The sequence below is a fragment of the Rhipicephalus microplus genome, chromosome X (assembly GCF_043290135.1).
Source record: "Rhipicephalus microplus isolate Deutch F79 chromosome X, USDA_Rmic, whole genome shotgun sequence".
Taxonomy (NCBI): domain Eukaryota; kingdom Metazoa; phylum Arthropoda; class Arachnida; order Ixodida; family Ixodidae; genus Rhipicephalus; species Rhipicephalus microplus.
The window spans coordinates 340911697-340933021 of NC_134710.1; the positions used below are offsets into that span (position 1 = coordinate 340911697).

Genomic DNA, 21325 nt, shown 5'->3' on the forward strand with positions numbered 1-21325 from the left:
ACTCATCTGGTTCCAGCTTAGTTGTTTAAAAGCTATTTTTGCGAGTCTCAGCATAGGGATATTCGATGCTGGGCAAGCAGTTTTGCAGGGCCCCTTTAAATTTAAAGAAGAGTGCGGCAGAGCGGATTTCTCCTGTAAAGGTGCTTTTATGGTTCAGCACCCCTACACTTTAGTGAAACAACCCTTACAGGTGGTACACACGGATTAATATGCATCTATTCGCTCCTTGCGAATACTTCAAAGTTTTCAATAATTTAAATTCTAACCGATGCGAGTTCGAATACCATATTATTTGTTTGAATATTTGAAGCATTCAAATAAATGCCCAAGCCCACGAACGAATATTCGTGAACAGAATATTTGAGTTAGTTCAACTATTCAAAATTTTCGAATATGTGGTTATCGAATCGAATACGGATATTACAAAACCAGTATTCGCTGAATATTCGAAACTTTGGAATATTCACCAAGCCCTACTAAAAATAATAAGATCCCCTGACCATTGCAATAAATAACTTGCACTATTCATCTAGTCACAAAAAATAATAATAAGTACAGTCGAAACCCACAATAACGAAATGGCAGGGGTTTTTCACGAGAATTTTGTTGCACGAGTATGAGACATAAAAACAGTTATGACCAGCAGAACGAAAATTTATTGCCATAAGTCGGTCAACTTACTTTGCCGACCCTTGCCATGCAACAACTTCAAAGCTCTTCCTTCGCACTGGAAAAAGTGGTCCATTGCTACGCCGTCGTCATGTGCGCCGAAGAAGGAGCAAAGGGTGTCGAGCGCATCCAAAACAACCCGCGGGTTGTTTTGGATGCGCTAGCGCGTCGTTCCTGCCCGCAGTCTCGCTGTCAGCGGAGTTAGGGCTAAAGCCAACTCCGATGACGCGCCGCGCTCGTAGACCACGCGCTCGCCCGTAGTAATCTTATCGTCCATCCGGTGCGGCCACTGGTAGTAATCTGACCATGCCGCCGCTTGCAGCTTCGTTGCTACGACGAAGCACGTCGCCACGAGTGCGCTAGCACGTCGTTCCTGCCCGCAGTCTCGCTGTCGGCGGAGTGAGCGCTAAAGACGAATCCGATAACGCGCCGCGCTCGTAGTAACCTGATCGTGCATCCACCTACTGCTCCTAACTAAAGCGTAATTATATCTTAAGTGATCATCGAGCCGTGAACACGTCACGAAGTAGCAATTTTCGAGAGCCATGTCCTCGCGACGCACAAGGAGCAGACGACGATCTCCCGAAGTGAGCATCGGGCCAATGGGGAGGCGAGCTGAGGCAACATGGCAGCCACAGCCAATCAAAGGCCTCAAAACGACCTTCAGACATTTGCTTTTTGTGCACTTGTTTTTAAAGAGAGGAGTCAGCTGAGGCGTGAAAGTTAAACACGGAGAAATGCTCTTTCCGATGAGCCTAAAAATTGCTGTTTTCTTGCGATTTCCAGAAAAAGTTCCGCTACCTAGGTGGGTGAAATGAATTTTCCGAAGCACTTCTGCGCGGTTTTCAGTGTAGATATTTTGGAATCAGATAGAAAAAGGGTTCTAGAAACTGAAAACTTGATTTTCAAAAAAAAAAACACAATAGATTTTTTTGCCATTTTTCGCAATCCCAAAGCCGCGTCCCCCCTGAAGTAAACAAAAATGGCGGTACCCATGCTAGGGCGGCAAAAGCAGACGTTTATAAATTTTGAGTGCGCATAACTCGCATACGAGCATATTTTCGACAGTTAACCTTTGGCGGGAGGGTAAAATAAGGCCCGCACCATGGTAGAAAATTCATTAATGCAGGATCGCTGTCCAAAAACACTTTGTTGCCGCGAGATACGTAATACATGGGCTTCTATGAACGTTTGCCGGGGATTCAGAAATATTTCGTTGCCGGGGGGATTTCGTACTCGCGGGGTTTCGTTATTGCGGGTTTCGAATGTATAGACGTCATAAACAGCATAAGTATAAAAAATTCTTGTACATATCCAATCCCATAACTTGTCAGCAATATTTAAAACCATGACAGCGTTCGTGAATTTTTGACCACGATAAATGATGATCAGTACAAACGAACGTTAACAGCTCTCCAGCTTCTGAGAATGAAGCATCAGAGCTGAATCAAGCACCTCCAGCTTGCTATCGAAAAACGATCACAGACGACGAGGAATTTGGAGCTGAGCATATACATAACAATTTGTTTACGTTGGCTGTTCGTTAGCAATTATCAGAGAACTGTGGTGCTTCCCAAGAAAGGCAAATTGGTTTGAAAACACTTTCTCTTAACTGATGTCCAACACGTGCATGGGTACTTTGGTACTAGCGAGTTTAATGCAGCGATGCTACGCCAAAACAACAGTGAGCGTGTGTATACATGGCTGACAGGAGCCATCAAGACGGAGCCCGTGATGTTTCAAAGTCAAAGCTCTCACACTCCTGTGAGAGCTTTTATTTCTGCGCTGAAAAATACGTCTTGCATGTGTCGAATCAAGTACTGCTCCACGCTCGATAGCTCCTCCACAGAAAGTGGACCAGTTTGTTTGCCACTGCCTTGATGCTTGCACCAATGGACGAACCTCTGCATTCATGCTGTAACTCTCAGAAGCTTGTTAAGTCTGCTGTAGTGCTCCACTGAAAATAGCGGAGGCGAGGCTTGAATGGTAAGGAATACTTGATTGGCGACTTTCTCACAATTCAAGAATTCCTCACTCACTGTTCGCACTGGTTGTGATGCCCACATATGTTCAGGTTCTTGAAGCCAGCTAGGCCCATGCTACCACAATGTGCTCTTAGCTATCTGGTCGACAGATACGCCTCAGTTCTGCAGATCTGCAAGGTTGTCATTACCAGAGCATACTTCCAAGCAGAAGGCTCGGTTCACTCTTGTATCTCTGTGACTCTGTTGCGAACGAACTGCTTCCACTTCTATGCATCCCTTTTAAGCCATCCTCACTGCGGTGGTCTAGTGGCGAAGGTACTCAACTGTTGACCCGCAGGTCGCAGGATCGAGTTCTGGCTGCAGTGGCAGCATTTTTGATGGAGGTGAAAATGCTGTACGCCCGCGTGCTCAGATTTGGGTGCACGTTTAAGAACCCCAGGTGGTCAAAATTTCTGGAGCCCTTTACTACGGCGTCTTTCATAATCATATTGTAGCGATGCTGAGGCAGACAGGTTAAGAAAACAAGCGTATTTATTAGGGCGAACTTGTGCCCACGATTCTAAAGACTGGGGTGTTCAAGTCCGAGTAGCCGAGTGGCACAGATCCAACTATCTTCCTCTTCCTCGTTGCCGGAGCGCACGAACGCCTGGCGCATGCCAGCCGGGTCTTGCTTGTGCTCTTGCCACGATGATTGCGGCAGGCTACTTGAACGTGGCCAACCTGTCGCGACATTATCCCCCTCCTCAGACGCATCGTCCCGATGCTTAAGACAGTGAAAAGATACATGCGCACTCTCACTCGTTTTTCGACGATCTGTCATGATAGGGTTTCATGCGGACTACGTGTACCACTTCCGTGGGATTGCGGCGTCTTGAAGTCACGTGTCCAGCGGTTCTGACTTCATAAGTGACGTTGCTGATACGGTTGAGTACTTCATAAGGGCCAAAGTATCGGCAAAGAAGCTTTTCAGAGAGTCCGCGGCGGCGCACTGGTATCCATATCCACACTTTGTCACCGGGATAATAAAGTGCGTCACTGCGTCGCTTGTTGTACCGACTAGAATCGACGTGCTGTTGGTGGCGTATTCGGTATCTTGCCATTTGCCGTGCTTCTTCGGCTCTTTGCAAGAAGTCATCTAAGTCAGATGGATAGCTGCTTTCGTCCTGTAGTGGTAACATGGCATCCAGCAGGGTGGTCACTCTTCGGCCGAATACTAGTTCGAAAGGAGCAACGTGGGTTGTTTCTTGAACGGCTGTATTATATGCGAATGTTACGTAGGGTAATATTTCATCCCACTGTTTATGTTCAACATCGACATACATTGATAGCATGTCGGTCAGAGTTCGGTTGAGGCGTTCGGTTAAGCCATTTGATTGAGGGTGATACGCCGTTGTTCTTCTGTGATCGGTATTTGTCATGCGCATCAGGCATTGCATTAGGTCTGCAGTAAATGCGGTGCCCCGATCCGTAATAACGACCATGGGCGCACCATGTCTGAGCACTATGTTGTTCACAAAGAACTTGGCGACTTCGGCAGCTGTCGCACTGTACAGAGAGTCAGTCTCAGCATAACGGGTCAGATAGTCTGTGGCTACGACTATCCATTTCTTGCCTGCACACGATGTCGGGAAAGGTCCTAGGAAGTCCATGCCGACTTGTTGGAATGGGGCATCTGGAGGGTCTATTGGCTGGAGAAGGCCGGCTGGTTTTACGGGTGGAGTTTTGCGTCGTTGACATTGACGACAAGTTTTCACGTAGTGCTGCACTGATGCGAGCAACTTAGGCCAATAGTATTTCAGGCGAATCCTGGCGAATGTTCGGCTCACACCCATGTGTCCAGATGTTGGCTCGTCGTGGCATGCGTGCAGAATTTCCTCTCGCATGGCTGTGGGCACGACTAGTAAAAACGTTTCACCATTAGGTTCGAAGTTCCTCCTGTAAAGGACACTTCCTCGAAGGCAGAACGCGGAGAGCCCTCTGGAGAATATGCGAGGGACTTCAACGTCGAGACCCTGCAGGTGTTGTATAAGCGCCAGCAAATCCGGGTCATCTCGTTGTAGTTGAGCGATTTCGGATGCGTCTACAACGCCTAGAAACGGGAAGTCTTCCTCTTCAGGTACATTTGGATCGACGGGAGAGCGTGACAGGCAGTCGGCATCACTGTGTTTCCTTCCAGATTTGTACACGACCGTAATGTCATACTCCTGCAGCCTGAGGCTCCATCTTGCTAGTCGACCTGACGGGTCCTTGAGATTTGCCAGCCAGCATAGAGCATGGTGGTCACTGACAGCTCTGAACGGTCTACCATAAAGGTATGGTCGAAACTTGTTTATTGCCCAAATGACTGCGAGGCACTCTTTTTCAGTTGCAGAGTAGTTAGCCTCAGCTTTTGATAGTTTGCGGCTGGCATAGGCTAACACTTTCTCTTGACCATTTTGCCATTGGACAAGGATGGCGCCGAGGCCGACATTGCTGGCATCGGTATGGATTTCAGTGTCGGCTGTCTCATCAAAATGGGCAAGTATTGGTGAACACTGTAGTCGTTTTCTTAATTCGTCAAAAGCTTTCTGTTGTTCACTTTCCCATGTGAAGGGCACGTCGTCTTTCGTCAGTTTTGTAAGAGGATCCGCAATCTTTGAGAAATTTTCAACAAATCGCCTATAGTAGGCACATAAACCCAAAAATCGACGCACTGACTTTTTGTCTCTGGGTGTGGGGAACCTCTGAACAGCGGCTGTCTTTTCGGGATCAGGACGAACACCATCGGAACTAATGACATGTCCAAGGAATCGCAGCTCTCCGAAGCCCAAGTGGCATTTTTCGGGTTTTATTGTCAATTTCGCTGACCGGATGGCTTCCAATACTGTGCGTAGTCGCTCTAGATGTTTGTCAAACGTTGCAGAGAATACCACCACGTCATCCAAATACACTAGGCATGACTGCCATTTCAATCCGGCAAGGACAGTGTCCATCATTCGCTGGAACGTTGCTGGTGCGGAACAGAGGCCGAATGGAAGCGCTTTAAATTCGTAGAGGCCATCTGTTGTTACGAATGCCGTTTTTTCACGGTCCCGCTCGTCAACCTCTATTTGCCAATATCCGCTTTTCAGATCTAAGGAGGAGAAAAACTTTCCGGATCGCAACCGATCTAGTGTATCGTCAATACGTGGCAAGGGGTAGACATCTCGTTTAGTTACACTGTTCAGTTTTCTGTAGTCGACACAGAATCTAAGTGTGTTGTCTTTCTTCTTAACGAGCACTACGGGGGACGCCCATGGACTATTCGAAGGCTGGATGACATCATCCGAAAGCATCTCCTCCACTTGCTTCTTGATAACTTCCCGTTCTTTCTGTGACTTCGATATGGATGCTGGCATATTGGCCTCGTGTCGTCTTGCGTTATAATTCTGTGTTTCGTGATTGACGTGCGCTGGACCTTGGAGGCACTTGAAACGCAATCGGAGAATTTTTTTACCAAGGCGTAAATCTGTTTCTTTTGACTGTCCGGAAGGCTCTGATTGACGGTCACGGATGTGTCGATGTTGCAGGCCACTGGTCGAGTGGTTGATGTCGTTAAGCTGCATAGTTCAGTCACCATACAGAAGTCGTGTAAATAGGCAATAGCCGTGCCTTTAGCGATGTGTTGAAGTTCATTGGAGAAATTTGTGAGTAGGACATCTGCACGGCCTTTCGTCAAGTGAACAAGACCCCTAGCAACGCAGACACCTTTGTTCAAAAACAGCCCTACATTTGTATCCGCTATGCCTTCGCGGTTGTACAATGCGTCATTTTCTACGAGCACCATTATACTGCAGCGTGGCGGCACAGTTACGTCATCATGAACAACACGTAGAGCAGTTAGGCGTCGTTCCTCAGATTCCTCCACAGGTATAGCTCGTTCAGTCGAAAACGACACGCTGGATCTACGCAGGTTAATTACGGCGCCATTAGCTCGCAAAAAATCCATTCCTATAATGAGTTCCCTTGAACATTCTGGCAGCACAATGAAATTGGCCACGTAAATAAAGCCCCGTATTTCAAGTCTTGCAGTGCATCTGCCAAGGGGCGTAATAATGTGACCACCTGCAGTGCGTATCTGCGATCCACTCCACTGTGTCACAACTTTGTTTAGCTTTTTCACCATCTTGTGACTTATCACTGAATAATCAGCACCGGTGTCGACTAAGGCATTCAACTCCCATCCTTCCATTCTCAACCGCAAATCTGAAGTAACGTTTTCGTTGCTGCGCCCATCTACCGAAAATACACCGTCATCACCCTCAAACCATATTGGAGGATCTTCGTAACTGACGTTATCAGCGGCCTCACCTCCACAGGTCGCTTGCTTCAGTTTTCCGGGAGTGGACTTGGAGAGCGATGACCAGGCTGCCTTGAAGGTCTACGTGGGCTGGATGACCGGTAGCGCATAGGCGATGGTGATCGTGACCGGTGTTGGCGTAGAGTTGGCGAGTTCTGGCGCGTAGACAAGTACTCCTCAATCTCCGCTGGTCGTTCGCCGTTTCGGGGGCACGGTGCATACGACGGGAAGCCTCTTAATCCAGCCTGTCGGTAAGGACAGAATCTGTACAGATGACCCGCTTCCCCACAATGAAAACACAGAGGCCGGCGCTCGTGATCACGCGAGACGTCACTTTTCCTGGGCCTACGCTCCACATAGTGATGTGTGCTACGTGCTCCTGGGGGCAGATAGGTAGCTGTTGGTTCCCGCGGACGAGGTGCGCTGCGTGCCGCAGGTGGGAGAGGAGTCGTCACCATCGCAACTGCTGCATTGCTGTGTACGGTGGGTTGTCTGACAACCTCAGAGTATGTTCGGATAGGTCGAACCGGCTGCAGCTCACGCTCTGGCTCTCGTATCACCTGCCTCAGTTCGTCACGAACAACGTCCGTAATGGATAGTGCAGTCGGAGTCTGGGGCATTTGCAGTCTGCTCAGTTCTTCTCTAACAACTGATCTAATGAGCTCTCGCAGGGCTTCAACGTCGTTTCGCACGCCTCTGGAGAATACCTGTGCTGATGCGCAGTTAAGATTCCGGTTGTACTGCCGAGCCCGCTGTTCCAGTGTTTTTTCGATGGCTGTCGCTTCCGAGTAAAACTCAGCAACTGTGCTTGGAGGGTTGCGGACGAGAACGGCGAACAGCTCTTGCTTCACTCCGCGCATTAGATGGCGCACCTTTTTATCCTCAGCCATGTTGTAATCCGCCCGCTTGAACAGACGGACTATGTCCTCAATGTACATAGCAGCACTCTCGTTCGTGAGCTGGTTCCTCGATTGAAGAGCAGCCTCCGCCTTTTCTTTCCGGTCTATATTCGCGAACGTAGCCACCGCTTGTCGACGAAATACCTCCCAGGTAGACAACGAGGTTTCATGGTTCTCAAACCATGTCTTTGCGAAGTCTTCCAGGGCGAAGTATACGGGACGGAGCTTCTCTCTTTCGTTTCATCCATTCAAGCTCGCCACTCTCTTGAACAGGTCCAACCAATATTCAACATCCTCGTACGAGTCACCGTGGAATACTGGCGGCTGGTGCGGTTGGCTAATGAACACTTGTGCCGGTGTTACCTGGGTAGTCATAGTGGTGGCATCCATCGTTTGAATTCCCCTTGGTGTAAAGTGAAGAGGACCGAACTCAGGTGAGTCACCTCGAAGGCGGCGACTTGCCCTCTGGTGTACAGGAGTCACTTCCACGGGGTTGATACGCTGGTCGTCGGGGCTACGCTGTCTTGAGATCACGGGGCTTCGATTCATAACCCAGCAACTCCACCAGAAATGTAGCGATGCTGAGGCAGACAGGTTAAGAAAACAAGCGTATTTATTAGGGCGAACTTGTGCCCACGATTCTAAAGACTGGGGTGTTCAAGTCCGAGTAGCCGAGTGGCACAGATTCAACTATCTTCCTCTTCCTCGTTGCCGGAGCGCACGAACGCGTGGCGCATGCCAGCCGGGTCTTGCTTGTGCTCTTGCCACGATGATTGCGGCAGGCTACTTGAACGTGGCCAACCTGTCGCGGCAATATGGTGGTTTTGGGGCGGGAAACCCCACATAATAATCATTCATCGCCTTTAAGCCATGACAGCGTTATTGTCGACACATTGTGTCGCGCAGCTGGTAGCCCGGAAGTGCACTGGATATGAAACTCGTCAACCTTGCACTTATCAATGCCCCTAGAAGTTCTAGACGAGGCAAAGTTACAGTCTTTATGGACGCAAAGTGTGAGTTTGTGACTAATAAGTGGGGTCGTCTTGCTTTGTAAGCCACGATATAGGCCACCACACCGTACGCTAATGGACTTGCATCGCTAAAAACATGCACTTCTTGTTTGTGGGGCAGCTTCTCTCTGTCGCTGTTGACGTAGCACGGAACCTTAATTGATTGAAGCTTTGTCAGCTGGTTCACCAAATCTTGCTATTCTTCTCGTAAATCTTCAGGCAAACACTTGTCCCATTTAATTCCGCGTGTGCAGATTTTTTGCACCTTGTATGGCACAAGGAATCCCATCAGGTAGAAAACTCTTGACACTGCTTGCAGAACAAACCTCTTCGTGTCTGCTTTTGCTTTAAGGAAAGCAAGAAGATTGGCCATTGAGAAGCTGAAGTCATCGCTCTGGGGACTTTCTAGTATTTCCAAGTATTTTAACTGAAGCTTCGTGAGGCTGGTTGATTGGTTATCGCTTTCCGACAGGTTCATATGCTCTGCAGAGTTTGTTTTCTATTTGTGGAGATTCATTCCTACCAGGAGCATGAGCTTTTCCATTTTTTTTTTACAAAACTCGGCAGCTTCGTCATCCATGTCAGCTCCTGTCACTAAGTTGTCGACGTAGAACAAGTTGCTCAATGTCTTGGCAGTCAAGGCCATACTCGGTGGTTCTGTTCTAATGTGATGAAGAATGGTTGCTGTTAGCAGAAATGGGCTTCAAGTCGCTCTAAAGGTACTCTGGTCATTCTCCATTCCTGTGGTTGCTTCTGTTGAAACCCGGTATCATTGCCTTCTTCGAACCAGAGAAATCGAAAGGCATGTCTGTCTTCTTCTTTTATTGAAATCTGAAGAAAAGCCTTCTCGATATCCGCCATTACAACGATGGGGTGTGTTCTGAAGTGCAGCAATATCCTCACGAGGTCTTGGTCGCCTTTCCCTAAACAGTCATTTAAGGGGCCCTGAAACACTTTTTTAAGTAACCATGAAGTGGATTCACCAAAAGAGCTTATTGCCCCACGAATTCAACGCTGCAAAAATTTTAAGAATTCGTTTAGTACGAGTGGAGTTACAAAGAATTGTTGCACACTGCCAATCGCATTCTTTCTGCTCTCGTCCCAGCGAAAGCGCTGGAGGCTAAGCAAGGAGGGATGGCAGGGGCAAAGAAAATACGTCACACACGCACTGTGACTTTGAGTACTTTTTCTTTTTTCATCGAATACACGGCTTTTTTCGTGTGATTGCGTTCACACGTACAGACATGTCGCAGCCTCCCATGGTGATCGCTGTAACGACCGAGGGCACCTTGTTCAAATCAACCAATGGCTGATAGATGGCCTTCTATGTGCAATTTTTGAGCGTCTTCCATCATTTCTCGAAAGAAGAGGAAGCAATTTTTGGCTGACTTTGATAATTTATTGTGAATTCCAGGCCGCGTGCTGCGCTATAATATTTGGCTTGCGTGTTCTCGGGTGCCTTTGCTACAGATCGGCAGCGTTTCCTGACCATGCTCAAAAAGTGTTGCAGGGTCCCTTGAAGTGACTTGCATCCTCGTGTCTTTCAGGACGCGTCGAAGACGACTTGCACCATTGTTGTCAAAGCCTCAGATAACTTCTTTATGTGGCATGTAGTAAACTTTTGCCGGATTTGTAGGTGTGTTCTGGTCCGTTACTACTTCTGCATGTCCGGCTAGCATAGAGTCACGTATTGTGGCATCCTAAGTCTGCAGGAGACCCTGTCTGCTCGATAAACATCTCAAAAGTTTCTTCAGTCTGGTAGTGGCTATTTCCTTGTTGTCACAAGTTAAAACTCGGTTTACCAGGGTGGTGACCCTTCGTATCTGCCTCCCCGCAGCACTATTGTTTCCTCGAAGTGTTGCATAGTTGAGCTCATCTCGATCTTCTTGTTTCCGGGATTAGATATTCCTATATTTTCTAGTCCCCAAAATGACCGGATTAGCTCTTCATTTACCTCTACGCTTTCGACGTGCATACCACGACTCGGGAGTCAACTGCCTTTGGCGATGAGTGTTTCGTGCTCTCTTGGATTGTCCATCTGAACTTCAAGTTATGGCAATTTGTTTTTCCTCGCTTTCCTGTCTGTACATTTCGCCTGTCTACATCTGGTTCGAGCCAATCAGCAGTCTTATGTTGTTTTCCTTCTCAATGGATGAGTGGAGCAGCTTGTCGGCGATATCGTATCCCATTTTTTTTTTTGATGGTGCGACGAACACCAAAGTCATTGTGCTGTCTGATATATGTCGGCAAATGTGAGGGGGTATCTCGATGGCTTTCAGTGTCACTTCCATGTTGGAGTGTTTACTTCTGAGGTGAGGCTCTACGATTCGGAGTCTTTTCGGTGTGAAACTGCTGACGTTGGTGAAAGTGTTGATTGCAATAGTTGCAAAGCCAAGACACTTTAACTTCAATTGCTTTGAAAGTGCTTTACTTACGAATGTGCATTCACTTCCTCCATCAAACAAGGCTCTGATGTAGCGACACGAATAATCGGTAACACCATATGTGTGGAAAGTTTGTAGGAGCACACATGTCAAAGTGTCACCCCTTGCGTTGTGCTTGGTGGTAGCAGCACATACGGTTGTACTGCTGCCTTAGACGTCTTCACGTGCACGTCGGCTTAGCTTTTGTGGATCCCGCATGACGACTTCTGCATCCCGAGCATGCAATCCTACGCCTGCAATCTTTTGCTCGGTGACCTTTCGTTGTGCAGCGAAAGCTCTTCATGTCACCAAAGAGAAGCTTGTTCTTCTCTGATAGTGCCAGGTCTCTGTAGCAGGAGTCCGGGAAGTGCTGCGCAGACTTGCAAAAAATGCAGCCTGTATCTAAAGGTAGCTTTCAAGCTTGATTGTGAAGAATCGACGATGGGGTCGCATTGTTAAAGCGACAACCGTTATTTCTAGAATAGGCTGTTTCGTCGTATCCTTTCTGTTCCCCAAAGTCACTTTTCTCTAGGCTTTCCAATTCAATACAAAGTGAAGGATACGCTCAAGTTTTGTGGCATGCTGAAGGTTATTAGCACTTTCATGTTGGGTCACCCAGGATGGTATGCTACGACAATGTCATGCGGCAAAGACCTCAGCAAAACCTCGCATAACATTGATGAAAAAGACTCTTCGCTAAAGCCAAGCGCTTCAGGGACCCACGCATTAATAAGCACTTGGTCCTAGAGCTTGCCGAATTGTATCACTGCCTTAAAAAACCGTAGTGGAGTGAGTCTTCGCAACCTCGAAAAGTACTCTTGTTTCAGGTGCTTTTTGTCGCCGAAATGTTGTTTCAACATTGCCAATACATCTTCATAACATGCTTTGGTGGTAGGAAACCCTGTTATGGCGGCCTTCGTGTCGCCTTTCAGGAAGAGCCCCAGATAATCAAGTTTTTCAGCCGAGGTGAGATTTCCGTTGTTGATGAGCTGATCAAACTGCTTCCTAAATTCAATGAAATGTAGGCGCGCACAATTAGCTGCGATAAAGCTCCTTGCCTGAATGTGGCTTCTGCGTGAAGCATATGAGTCGCCTTCACTTGTTAAATGGCTGACAGGAAAAACGTTGCAAAAACTGTCTTGATTTGGCATGCCGCAATGCGAGGGAACAAGAGTACAACTGCTATTGCACATCTTACTTGCTTGGAAAGGAGAACGCAAACATGTGTTTTAAGAGTTTTAAGAGCCGGAGCACATGCTGGAAACGTTATCAGCTTGAAAAAATAACAAAGACCAAAGTTTACGGCTTACCTTTTTTTCTTCAGCAGTTAGATTTCCTCTCTGTGTGCAGCAAGGGATGCAGCAATACATTCACATTACAATTATCAGCCAATACACGCCTCACGTCGATACGACTTATGTACACACATACGTAAACACACGCGGACTGTGCGTACTGTGCTGTGCTGAGCCTCTAACATCGCTGTATGCACACGACGGCTGACAGATAATAGCAATTTTGCATGAGGTCTATTGTTTTGAAACCTAGTGTCTTTATCACAGGATTTTGATGATATGCCATGCTTGTGTGAGTGTTTCCAGTGTTTTCAGTATAATTATACATTGCTCTGATTGCAAAGAAAAATACTATTTTATTCATATAGTCATTACCAAATTAAGACAGAATTCTCTATCGTACATTTGAGCGTGTTTCATTACCTTCTCGGGCTTGTGATTTGCGCCGACGGTGGTGACAGTGTCCAGGAGTAAAGAAAAGAGAACTTCAGTTTCAGTGTGAAACTCGTGATGGCATGCTCAGCGTGCGGCATGCGCGTTGAGCGATTTGCTTCACTGAGGGTGACTGGAGATTCATCAATAACGTCATTTATATATGTAACAAAGACCATGCAGCCAGGAATGCCACGGAAAACAAGTTCGTGAATAGGCACAAGCCAAGAGTGGACAGTGCTTACAGTTTTGGTCAGCAGTTAAGTGTAGATTCAAGCCCTTGTCATTGTGAGAATTCACATGATGTTATTTTTTCTCTTTTTATTCTTGTGACCCTGACCTAGGGGCAAATAGTGACAGCACAGACCCCATAGGCATGTCATTTTTATGCACAGTGTACACATACAAGATGAAATACAATGTTTGAAATACAATACAAGTTGAAATACAAGTGTTTGGTAGCAGCTTTCTTGCACTATTTACAAGGACTATGCGTGCTAATACAGCAAATTTTTCATGGTTCCTGTGACATTATTGTAACATATATGACATTATCTTGTTCCTGAAGGGCAAAGCTACATAATCATGCCATTTATACAGTTATGTTGCAATACCACATCAATTTATGGAAAACTAACACTTCAAATGCATTTTTCTCAGTTTCATGATTTTAGATGTAACATAGTCCACCAAATTGTAATTCATTATGATTGTCAACAATATAAGGCAGACATGTTTCACTACGTTTGTATTCATTTAGTTTATATTTAAAGTTTTTTGCAAATAATAAAATTAGCATCACCGGCTAGACCAGCTCTCTGGCAATGTGGATATATACTTTGTTTTTGTGTTTGGCATGGTGAAATTGCCAAAAAGCCCCATAAGAAATATGTAGGTTTATTGTGTATTATAAAAATTTAGTATCTTTTGTTCTGATGCAGCTATTGAAAATCTACTTAGAGATTTGTAATCTGCAGAATAAACTGAATAAGTGTATTAAATTTCATTCAATTCAGACAATTAATAAAAAAATATTTCAGACCCACATCTCCCCTTAAAATAATTCAAGGTTTGATTATTCTCTTTGTGCATAGTATTGCGCTTTTGAATACCTATGGTAATTGAATGCATAAAGTATTACTCTCAGCCATGAGTCATTATACTCCAACATTGCATTATTCTTTAGTAATTGCTCAATGATAGTAAGTTCATTAACTTTAGTTGAAAATAGATGTTTGAGTTGCCATTCGTTTCCTGTTTCAGCTATTACAACCTAGACTTTTCAATGAGTCTAGAGGCCTGCCTGAAAGGAAAAGTCGTCGTGGAATATCCAACTTTCACTGTCGTTCTCACAGAAGATTTGTCTCAGTTCAACCTTATTAGTCCAGGTTAGTGAAATCGACTTTTTTGATTGTGTCTTTTGGAAGTGCACAAAATATAAATTGTGCACATATTTTATGTTGGGTCTCCATGGGGGGTGTAAGATGGTGTGACTTAAATAGATAAAGGTTTTTGCATTATTGGCTTTGGGCAAACCAGAGTCATCTCATGCCCCACCAATGAAGTGGCTAGTTTTAAAGGGGTCCTGGAACACTTTTTTACCATGGTCAGAAAACGCAGCTAACTTTATATACCAGCACACAGCCTGGAATGCCTACCTTTGATTCTGGCTCAAATTCGTTAGTGTTGTTGTTTGCATCTACTGTATTGTAGTTTTTTGCTCAAGGACGTGCAAATGTTTCCCACACAACCAATGCCACCGACCTCAACAGCAAAATTTCTTCAACAAGGGCTCTTTCACACTATCATGTTATATACCGTATTTACTCGTTAATGAACGCACTTGTATAATAAATGCACCCCCAACTTCAGTCTGCAAAATCTGGATTTTTTTTCTCCCCTGTAATAAACGCACCCTCTACATTTGCCACTGCCGTCCCGCTGACACATGACACCTCCTTGCTTGTTGGATCTCTCCCGTTTTATTTATTATCATTATCCAACCCTCCTCGGCTTGCTTCCTCTTCCCCCGCTTCGCCCGCTGCCGTATTGTTCTGCTTTCTATCTTTGTGCGGCACATCCCGTCTTTTTTTTTATTATTATCCGTGCGCCACAGCAGCGTTCACGAACGGTGTGAGTGTAGAGACATCACAGCTGATAAGCACAAAGCGAGCGAAGGTCACGAAATTGCCCGTGCCAACTGACGGTCGCTTCCTGCAAATACGAAACATTAAAGACTACTCACATGCTCGTTATTTTCGAGCGACATCGGCAGGGTTTGTTGTCACCATGGCTGTCGCAAAGGGCGGCTTGTTGCTCACAAAAGATCGTGACGATTTTTGCAATGTGGTCGCACCCCCCCGATTCTCTCTTCGGTTGCAATTCGCTTTCATGCTTGTTATTTCCGCATACTTCAAAAAACGCAAGACATGGGCTACCTTTTTCTACAGTAACATTTCATGTCAACAGCGAAACGGCAACCGTATTTTGTCATTGATCTTGTTATTGACGGTTTGTTTTGACGCTTCGGTGGTAGCATAGTGCAATATCAGCGTCGTCGTTGTAGTCGTCATGCGAGGTTGCCACGAAGTTGCGAGAGTGCATCGTAGCGCACGCTTTTGGGTGCCTCTCGAGATCGCAGCAGATACCACTGTTGTGGTTAAACGATTACGAGAAAAGAAGGCCGCGAGATGCTTTTATGGAGTGTGCAGGATAGCACAAACACAGCTTGCAGAAGATAGCACCCTCAACCACCGAAAATAAATGAAGTGCAACTATATATCTCTTCACTATAAGTGCAACAAGAAAGCTGTTTTCAAACAGCATACACATATGTCAATTGCGAAAGGCTAAGCGACCCAACTCATTTTTTTTTTTTTTGCATTACCGTGTTTGTTGCTCATCTCGAAAAAGTTTTGATAAAATTTGCCCAGCATAATAAATGCACCCCCAACTTTGCTCCAATTTTTCGAGGGAAAAAGTGCATTCATTACGCAAGTGTATAAATACGGTAGTCCACCATAAAAACAGCCTAAAGTGAAACCTTGGTAATTTTAATTAGGATATTTTGAAATCCTGCTAAACTTGAGGAATTTCTGCCGTCCTGCATTTTTGGAGCTGTCTTGAAACACACGGACTTGGTGAGGAAACACATACGACAGAAAGCATACACTGCTGTGAACAGCTCAGCCAAATCTTTGTGTTGAGCTTGGCGAAGACAGTTTAAGAAAGGGGTATGAAGTTGTAATTTTTTCAAGCGTGGTTTCTTCATACAGAGGCCCATACACTTTCGGAGGGTGGTCATACAACAGATTTCTTGTAATGGTTATAATAGATGTAATGGATGATTGTAACAAGACATAGTGGGACATTCTCTGAAGGGTGTCTTGAACTACAAGTGAAGAGGTTAACACTGAGTGTGAGCTGTGCTGTGGCTACTCACCGATTGCTGTTATTTCCACGCAACAATATTGCTGCTACTGGCCAATAGCCAACATAAATCAAAAGTGGCCTTTGGGTCTGGTGTGCTTCTTGCCATGTGGTGTCATGCTCTGCGTTGTCACGTGGAGCTGTGCTCCGTGTAGTCTACTAACATTACACAGTAGCCACACACACATCACGCGTGCTCAAGGTCATGATGCACATCGATGTAACTTCTTTCTCCCTGCCTTCCCTCCATGTATAGCACCCAGCACAATTGACAAGACATGAGGAGAAAGTGCTTAAAGTGTGCGATAAATTTCTGTAGCTTTGCTCATTCTTGGCATATTCAAAAAAATTTGGGGGGTGATCAACCCAAATACTGAAGTCATTCGATGATTACCTGTAAGAATTGTTGAGGACACTTTTGATGGTAATATGATAAGATAATATCAAGTGACAGCTTGCACTAACCCAATTTCTTTCAAGATGGCAGATATCATGTGTAGATTCTCAATCCCAGTTTTGTTTTTGTTGCAAAAAGAAAAAAAAAGAAAGTGAAGAAAAGGTATGTTTGATGGTATGCCTCGGAAACAGCTGAAATGTGCTCGGGCAGAAAAGACTTGCTTCACTGTAATACAGCAGCAGCACATGGGCAGTGCTTGCTGCAGGTGCAAAGTGAAAGAACATTCGATTGGAACATAGGCAGCTATCACAAAGGCAGTCACACTAATTTCTAAGAACTTTCATGGTACTGATAATTAAGATCCATTCTCTGCTATAATGAAATTTGATTGCTAACATAGCTGTATATAGGATTACTACGAGCCACAACAATGTGTTGTTCTTTGCATGTTTTATGTTTTAGACCTTGTCAGAAGTATACTGTGGTAAAGGGCAGTAATGGGTATATTGAAGTAATTACGCCTAATCTTTCAACCATACCCGTAAAAACCGGAATATAGGTTGACCCCCCAAGCTTTGAATCTATGAAAAATAAATTTAAAAAAATCGCAAAGTATCGCGGTGCACCCTTACCTTGGAAAATACGTGACACTACTAGCTGCACTGTGGTGACATTTCTTTTTTTTGAACACTAATCTTATGTAGTTAATGCCACAAGGCCACAAAGTGCTGTCATTCAGACTTGTTCGACGACGTTTGTTTTTCACTAGTAACGTCTCAGAGTGCATCGTCCTCCGTTCCATCCACTGCGTTACTGATGCAGCGTTTGCGGAAAGACAGTAGTATGCCGCTTCAGCCTAAAGCCCTTTCGCTTCATAAATCGTGGCATCCACAATGGCGATCCCTTCAATTTCGCGCTCGTGAGCCCAGAGACGCGCGCTATCTCGAGAGCTTTTACGCGGATGCACTCCGCTGTTACAGGTAGCTACCTTGCACACAGCTCCTGGACGAATTCGGCGAGTAGCATTTCCAGTTTGTGGTGCACTGCAGTCCGTCATACTCGTTAACTCGATAACTTTTTTCTTAAAGGCTATCGTAAAGTGCCATCGACTGCCACTCATTTCTGAAGGAAACAGAAAAAAAAAACCAGCAGACTGACAGCAAATAACGAAGGTAAAATGGCGTTGCTAGAACACTGTAGGCCTTGCCTATCCTTGCCCTATGGTGCCGCTGCTGACGCTCACGATGGTAATAGACGCTTTTGATATGGTGGCTAGAAGGAGAGGAGGTGTCAGCATCGGCGCGCTGGAGAGCGAGCGAGAATTCATCTGGATGCGGCGGCGCTGCAGTCCCTTTCAAAATGCCCCTCCTCGCACCCGCGCGCGCATATCAGTCGTTTTTTGTTGCAAACATTTCACGCTACCCTGGGAATTATAACGAAGTCTACCTGTCACAATTCTGGCGGCGCGCTGCAAAGCGTGTATTGGCGCTGAAAACTAGTGTTTTCAATTCACTTCGTAGTATATCAGCTATGAAGCTTAGAAGATAGCGAATCAAGTGACTTGCCGTGAGCTTGACACCAAAACAAAGTCTGTGCAGTTTTCAAATTTGATGCCGCAGTGTTCTCCGTGAAGTCTCAATGCAGGTAAAGGTATCGCAACCGTTATTTTTAGGACTTGCAGAATCAAGGTCTAATTTTACAAGCAAGACATTTATTTTCTCGAAAGCGAAAAACAACATGCAAAATAAACGCACTATATGCATTAAGGTTAAAGAAAACTGCAAGTTATATGAAACTCAGCTAAAGCAAGCGGATAAGGCAACTAAAGAGAACAGTAAATATACGATGATACAATAGGCACACATACACACATGACATTGAGATTTGATTGGCAAACATAGATACAACCTCAAACCAGTTCACAAAAAAATTGATTTCTGCATATGTGAAACACAGTCAGATAGTGACATCACAGTTGTTAATGGGAGATTTAAAAGAATGTGAACAAGACATTAGTAAAATCACAAGAAACAACAGAGTGTGAGTAATGCACAACAACATAAAATAAAATCTTGTTCACTGAGTTAACGCTATGACAGTTAAGTCATACGTCTCAACTTGAAGAACTTCATTTTTTCTCTCTCTTTTTTTGATTGGACGCATTTTCTTTAGCAACGAGCAAACGCATTCTGGTCAGTGTAAAAAATCTAATTATCTGATTTGTCACTTCCAGTTTGTGGTGTTCACAGCCAACCATATTTAACCTTTTTACAGACAGGCAAGAGATAAGGTCTGTTGCTATTATGCTGTCACTTTTCAACTTGTTGAAACTGAACCAATTGGTGAATGCATCTTCTATAGCTTTGACCAGGTCTGTTAAGGACTCGGACTGACAGAAGGCATGATTCTGCCAGAAACAAGCTGGACTTCTCCGAGTAAAGCAACAACATGCTACATTCGTTGCACTTAGTCTTTTTCACCATATTCAGGGCCTCATAGCCGTTGACGTAATAAGTGATACGGGAGTCACTTTTGGGTTCAATGAGAGTGTGGTCAGAGAGGGCTTCACAAGCGCCCCGCCGTGGTGGTCTAGTGGCTAAGGTACCCGGCTGCTGACCCGCAGGTCGCGAGTTCAAATCCCGGCTGCGGCGGCTGCATTTCCGATGGAGGCGGAAATGTTGTAGGCTCGTGTGCTTAGATTTGGGTGCACGTTAAAGAACCCCAGGTGGTCGAAATTTCCGGAGTCCTCCACTACGGCGTCTCTCATAATCATATAGTGGTTTTGGGACGTTAAACCCCACATATCAATCGAGGGCTTCACAAGCAAATATAATTTCATGAACGTCATTGAGGCGCCCCACATCTAGCAGCTCATCCAGCTTATTCTGCAATTTTATTGAATTATTGTGGATGCCCGGACATAAAAGGCTACTCCGAACTCTAGAAGGTATGTTTCCACTGGAGGGTGACTGTGCCAAATTGTGGAAACTGAGGCAATTCACAGAGATCAAAAATTGTGTCAGTGAAGTGTGATAACTCGAGCCAGTCATTTGCTTCAGAATTCAAAAAAAAAAAAAAATTAAGTGCATCTTTGCAGAGGCGAGATGTCATCGAGTATTTATAGGCCAAGGGTTTCGTGACATAGTGCCGGATGGAAAGAGTGCTGGTTAGAGTGACGCGGAGTCCTTCGGTAGTTGATTCACTCAAAAACCCACCCTCCTTAGGAACAGCGTTTTCCCAAGTTACTAAGAACCCGTTTATAACACGCTTGTAGCTACGGACTATGAATCTTTCGTCGAAATGAGCTTCGCACACAACGCAGTTCTTTTCCAGTGGTTTGTCAGCGGCAGGAATCGTACACTCCCAGGCCTTGAGCTGTTCGTCAGCAAGAGAAGAGAAAAGAGACGCTTTCTTCTCTTGTTTGCGGGCCGAAGCATATCCCGCATTGCATCCAGGTACAAAGCAGTGTCTTTGCTGTTTACTCATCACTGTTGCATGGTCACATTGGCACGTATTGATCCGGAACAAGTCCAAATAGGCAAAGCGTAGACGTTGTGACTTGCGAGCACACGAGCAAGCGACTAAAAGTGCCGCGCTAGCGGCTGGCAAGCGCTCTCGACCGATCACGGTGGCGACTTGCGTGCCGCTCCGCGGCGAAATGAAATACCAGCACGCCTCCTTTCAAGGTGCGGTCGGAACGATGCTGACACCTCTCCTTCTAGCCACCATACTTTTCACTTCAGCTGCACATTGTTGCGAAATTTCTACATTTTTGCTGCCAATTACCAGTATATAAGACAAGGGTCAACTTTTTATTGCACCCTATATTCGACCTATATTCCTGTTTTTAGGGTAAGTGGTTTAAGTGTGCCACAGTTGTTTAGTAATAATGTATCTCTCTCTTTTTTTCAGAGCCATCTGGAAGTCATGGCGGCACAAGCTTGCCTTCTTTTTTTAGTACGGATAGCTTGGCTGGGTGTGAAAATGAATGAAAGTTTGGATAGACGTCAGCACATCTTGGCTGTTATCCTAGTAAAGGGTCATGTAAAAATGTATAATAAAATTTAATGGTGTATCCAAAAGGAGACATGTCCAATTCTCTCCACTCTTTTTTGATGTTTTGTATTCCCCCTATTTTTTCCGTGACCTGAAATTATCCTATTGGAAGATTTTTCTGCATTAAATGTGAGTGGCATATCTCTGCAGTTGCATGTGCATGGGCACTCACATTCACATATAGTAGTTATGGAGGTGTTAGAAATTAAGCACTTTGTGCATGGGGTTCAAGGTTATTATCACAGGGATGGAACAGGTGCACTAAATTGCTCCAAAACTAACCTTTTCTACAGTGAAGCTTTACAGTGCCATTTTCATGAAGTATTGTTCTCATACTGTGCTAAAGCATAGGTACCAATGTCTTGGAAAATTTTTTAATTGTGCCTTTCGGCTCATTTTACGATTTTGTGAA

The 21325-nt window shown here is 45.2% G+C and overlaps 1 protein-coding gene across 2 annotated transcripts in view; it reads left to right on the forward strand.

Moving 5' to 3' along the window:
- The window catches only part of LOC119161196 (box C/D snoRNA protein 1), a 49702-nt gene extending 28760 nt beyond the window's left edge, over positions 1 to 20942 (forward strand). For both annotated transcript variants that reach the window (XM_037413557.2, XM_037413556.2), the window contains 2 exons: positions 14295 to 14419; positions 20770 to 20942. In XM_037413557.2, coding sequence (XP_037269454.2) covers positions 14295 to 14419; positions 20770 to 20849 — 205 coding nt within the window. In that variant the 3' untranslated portion in view covers positions 20850 to 20942. The remainder of the gene's footprint in view (positions 1 to 14294; positions 14420 to 20769) is intronic.
- The last annotated feature ends 383 nt before the right edge of the window (positions 20943 to 21325 follow it).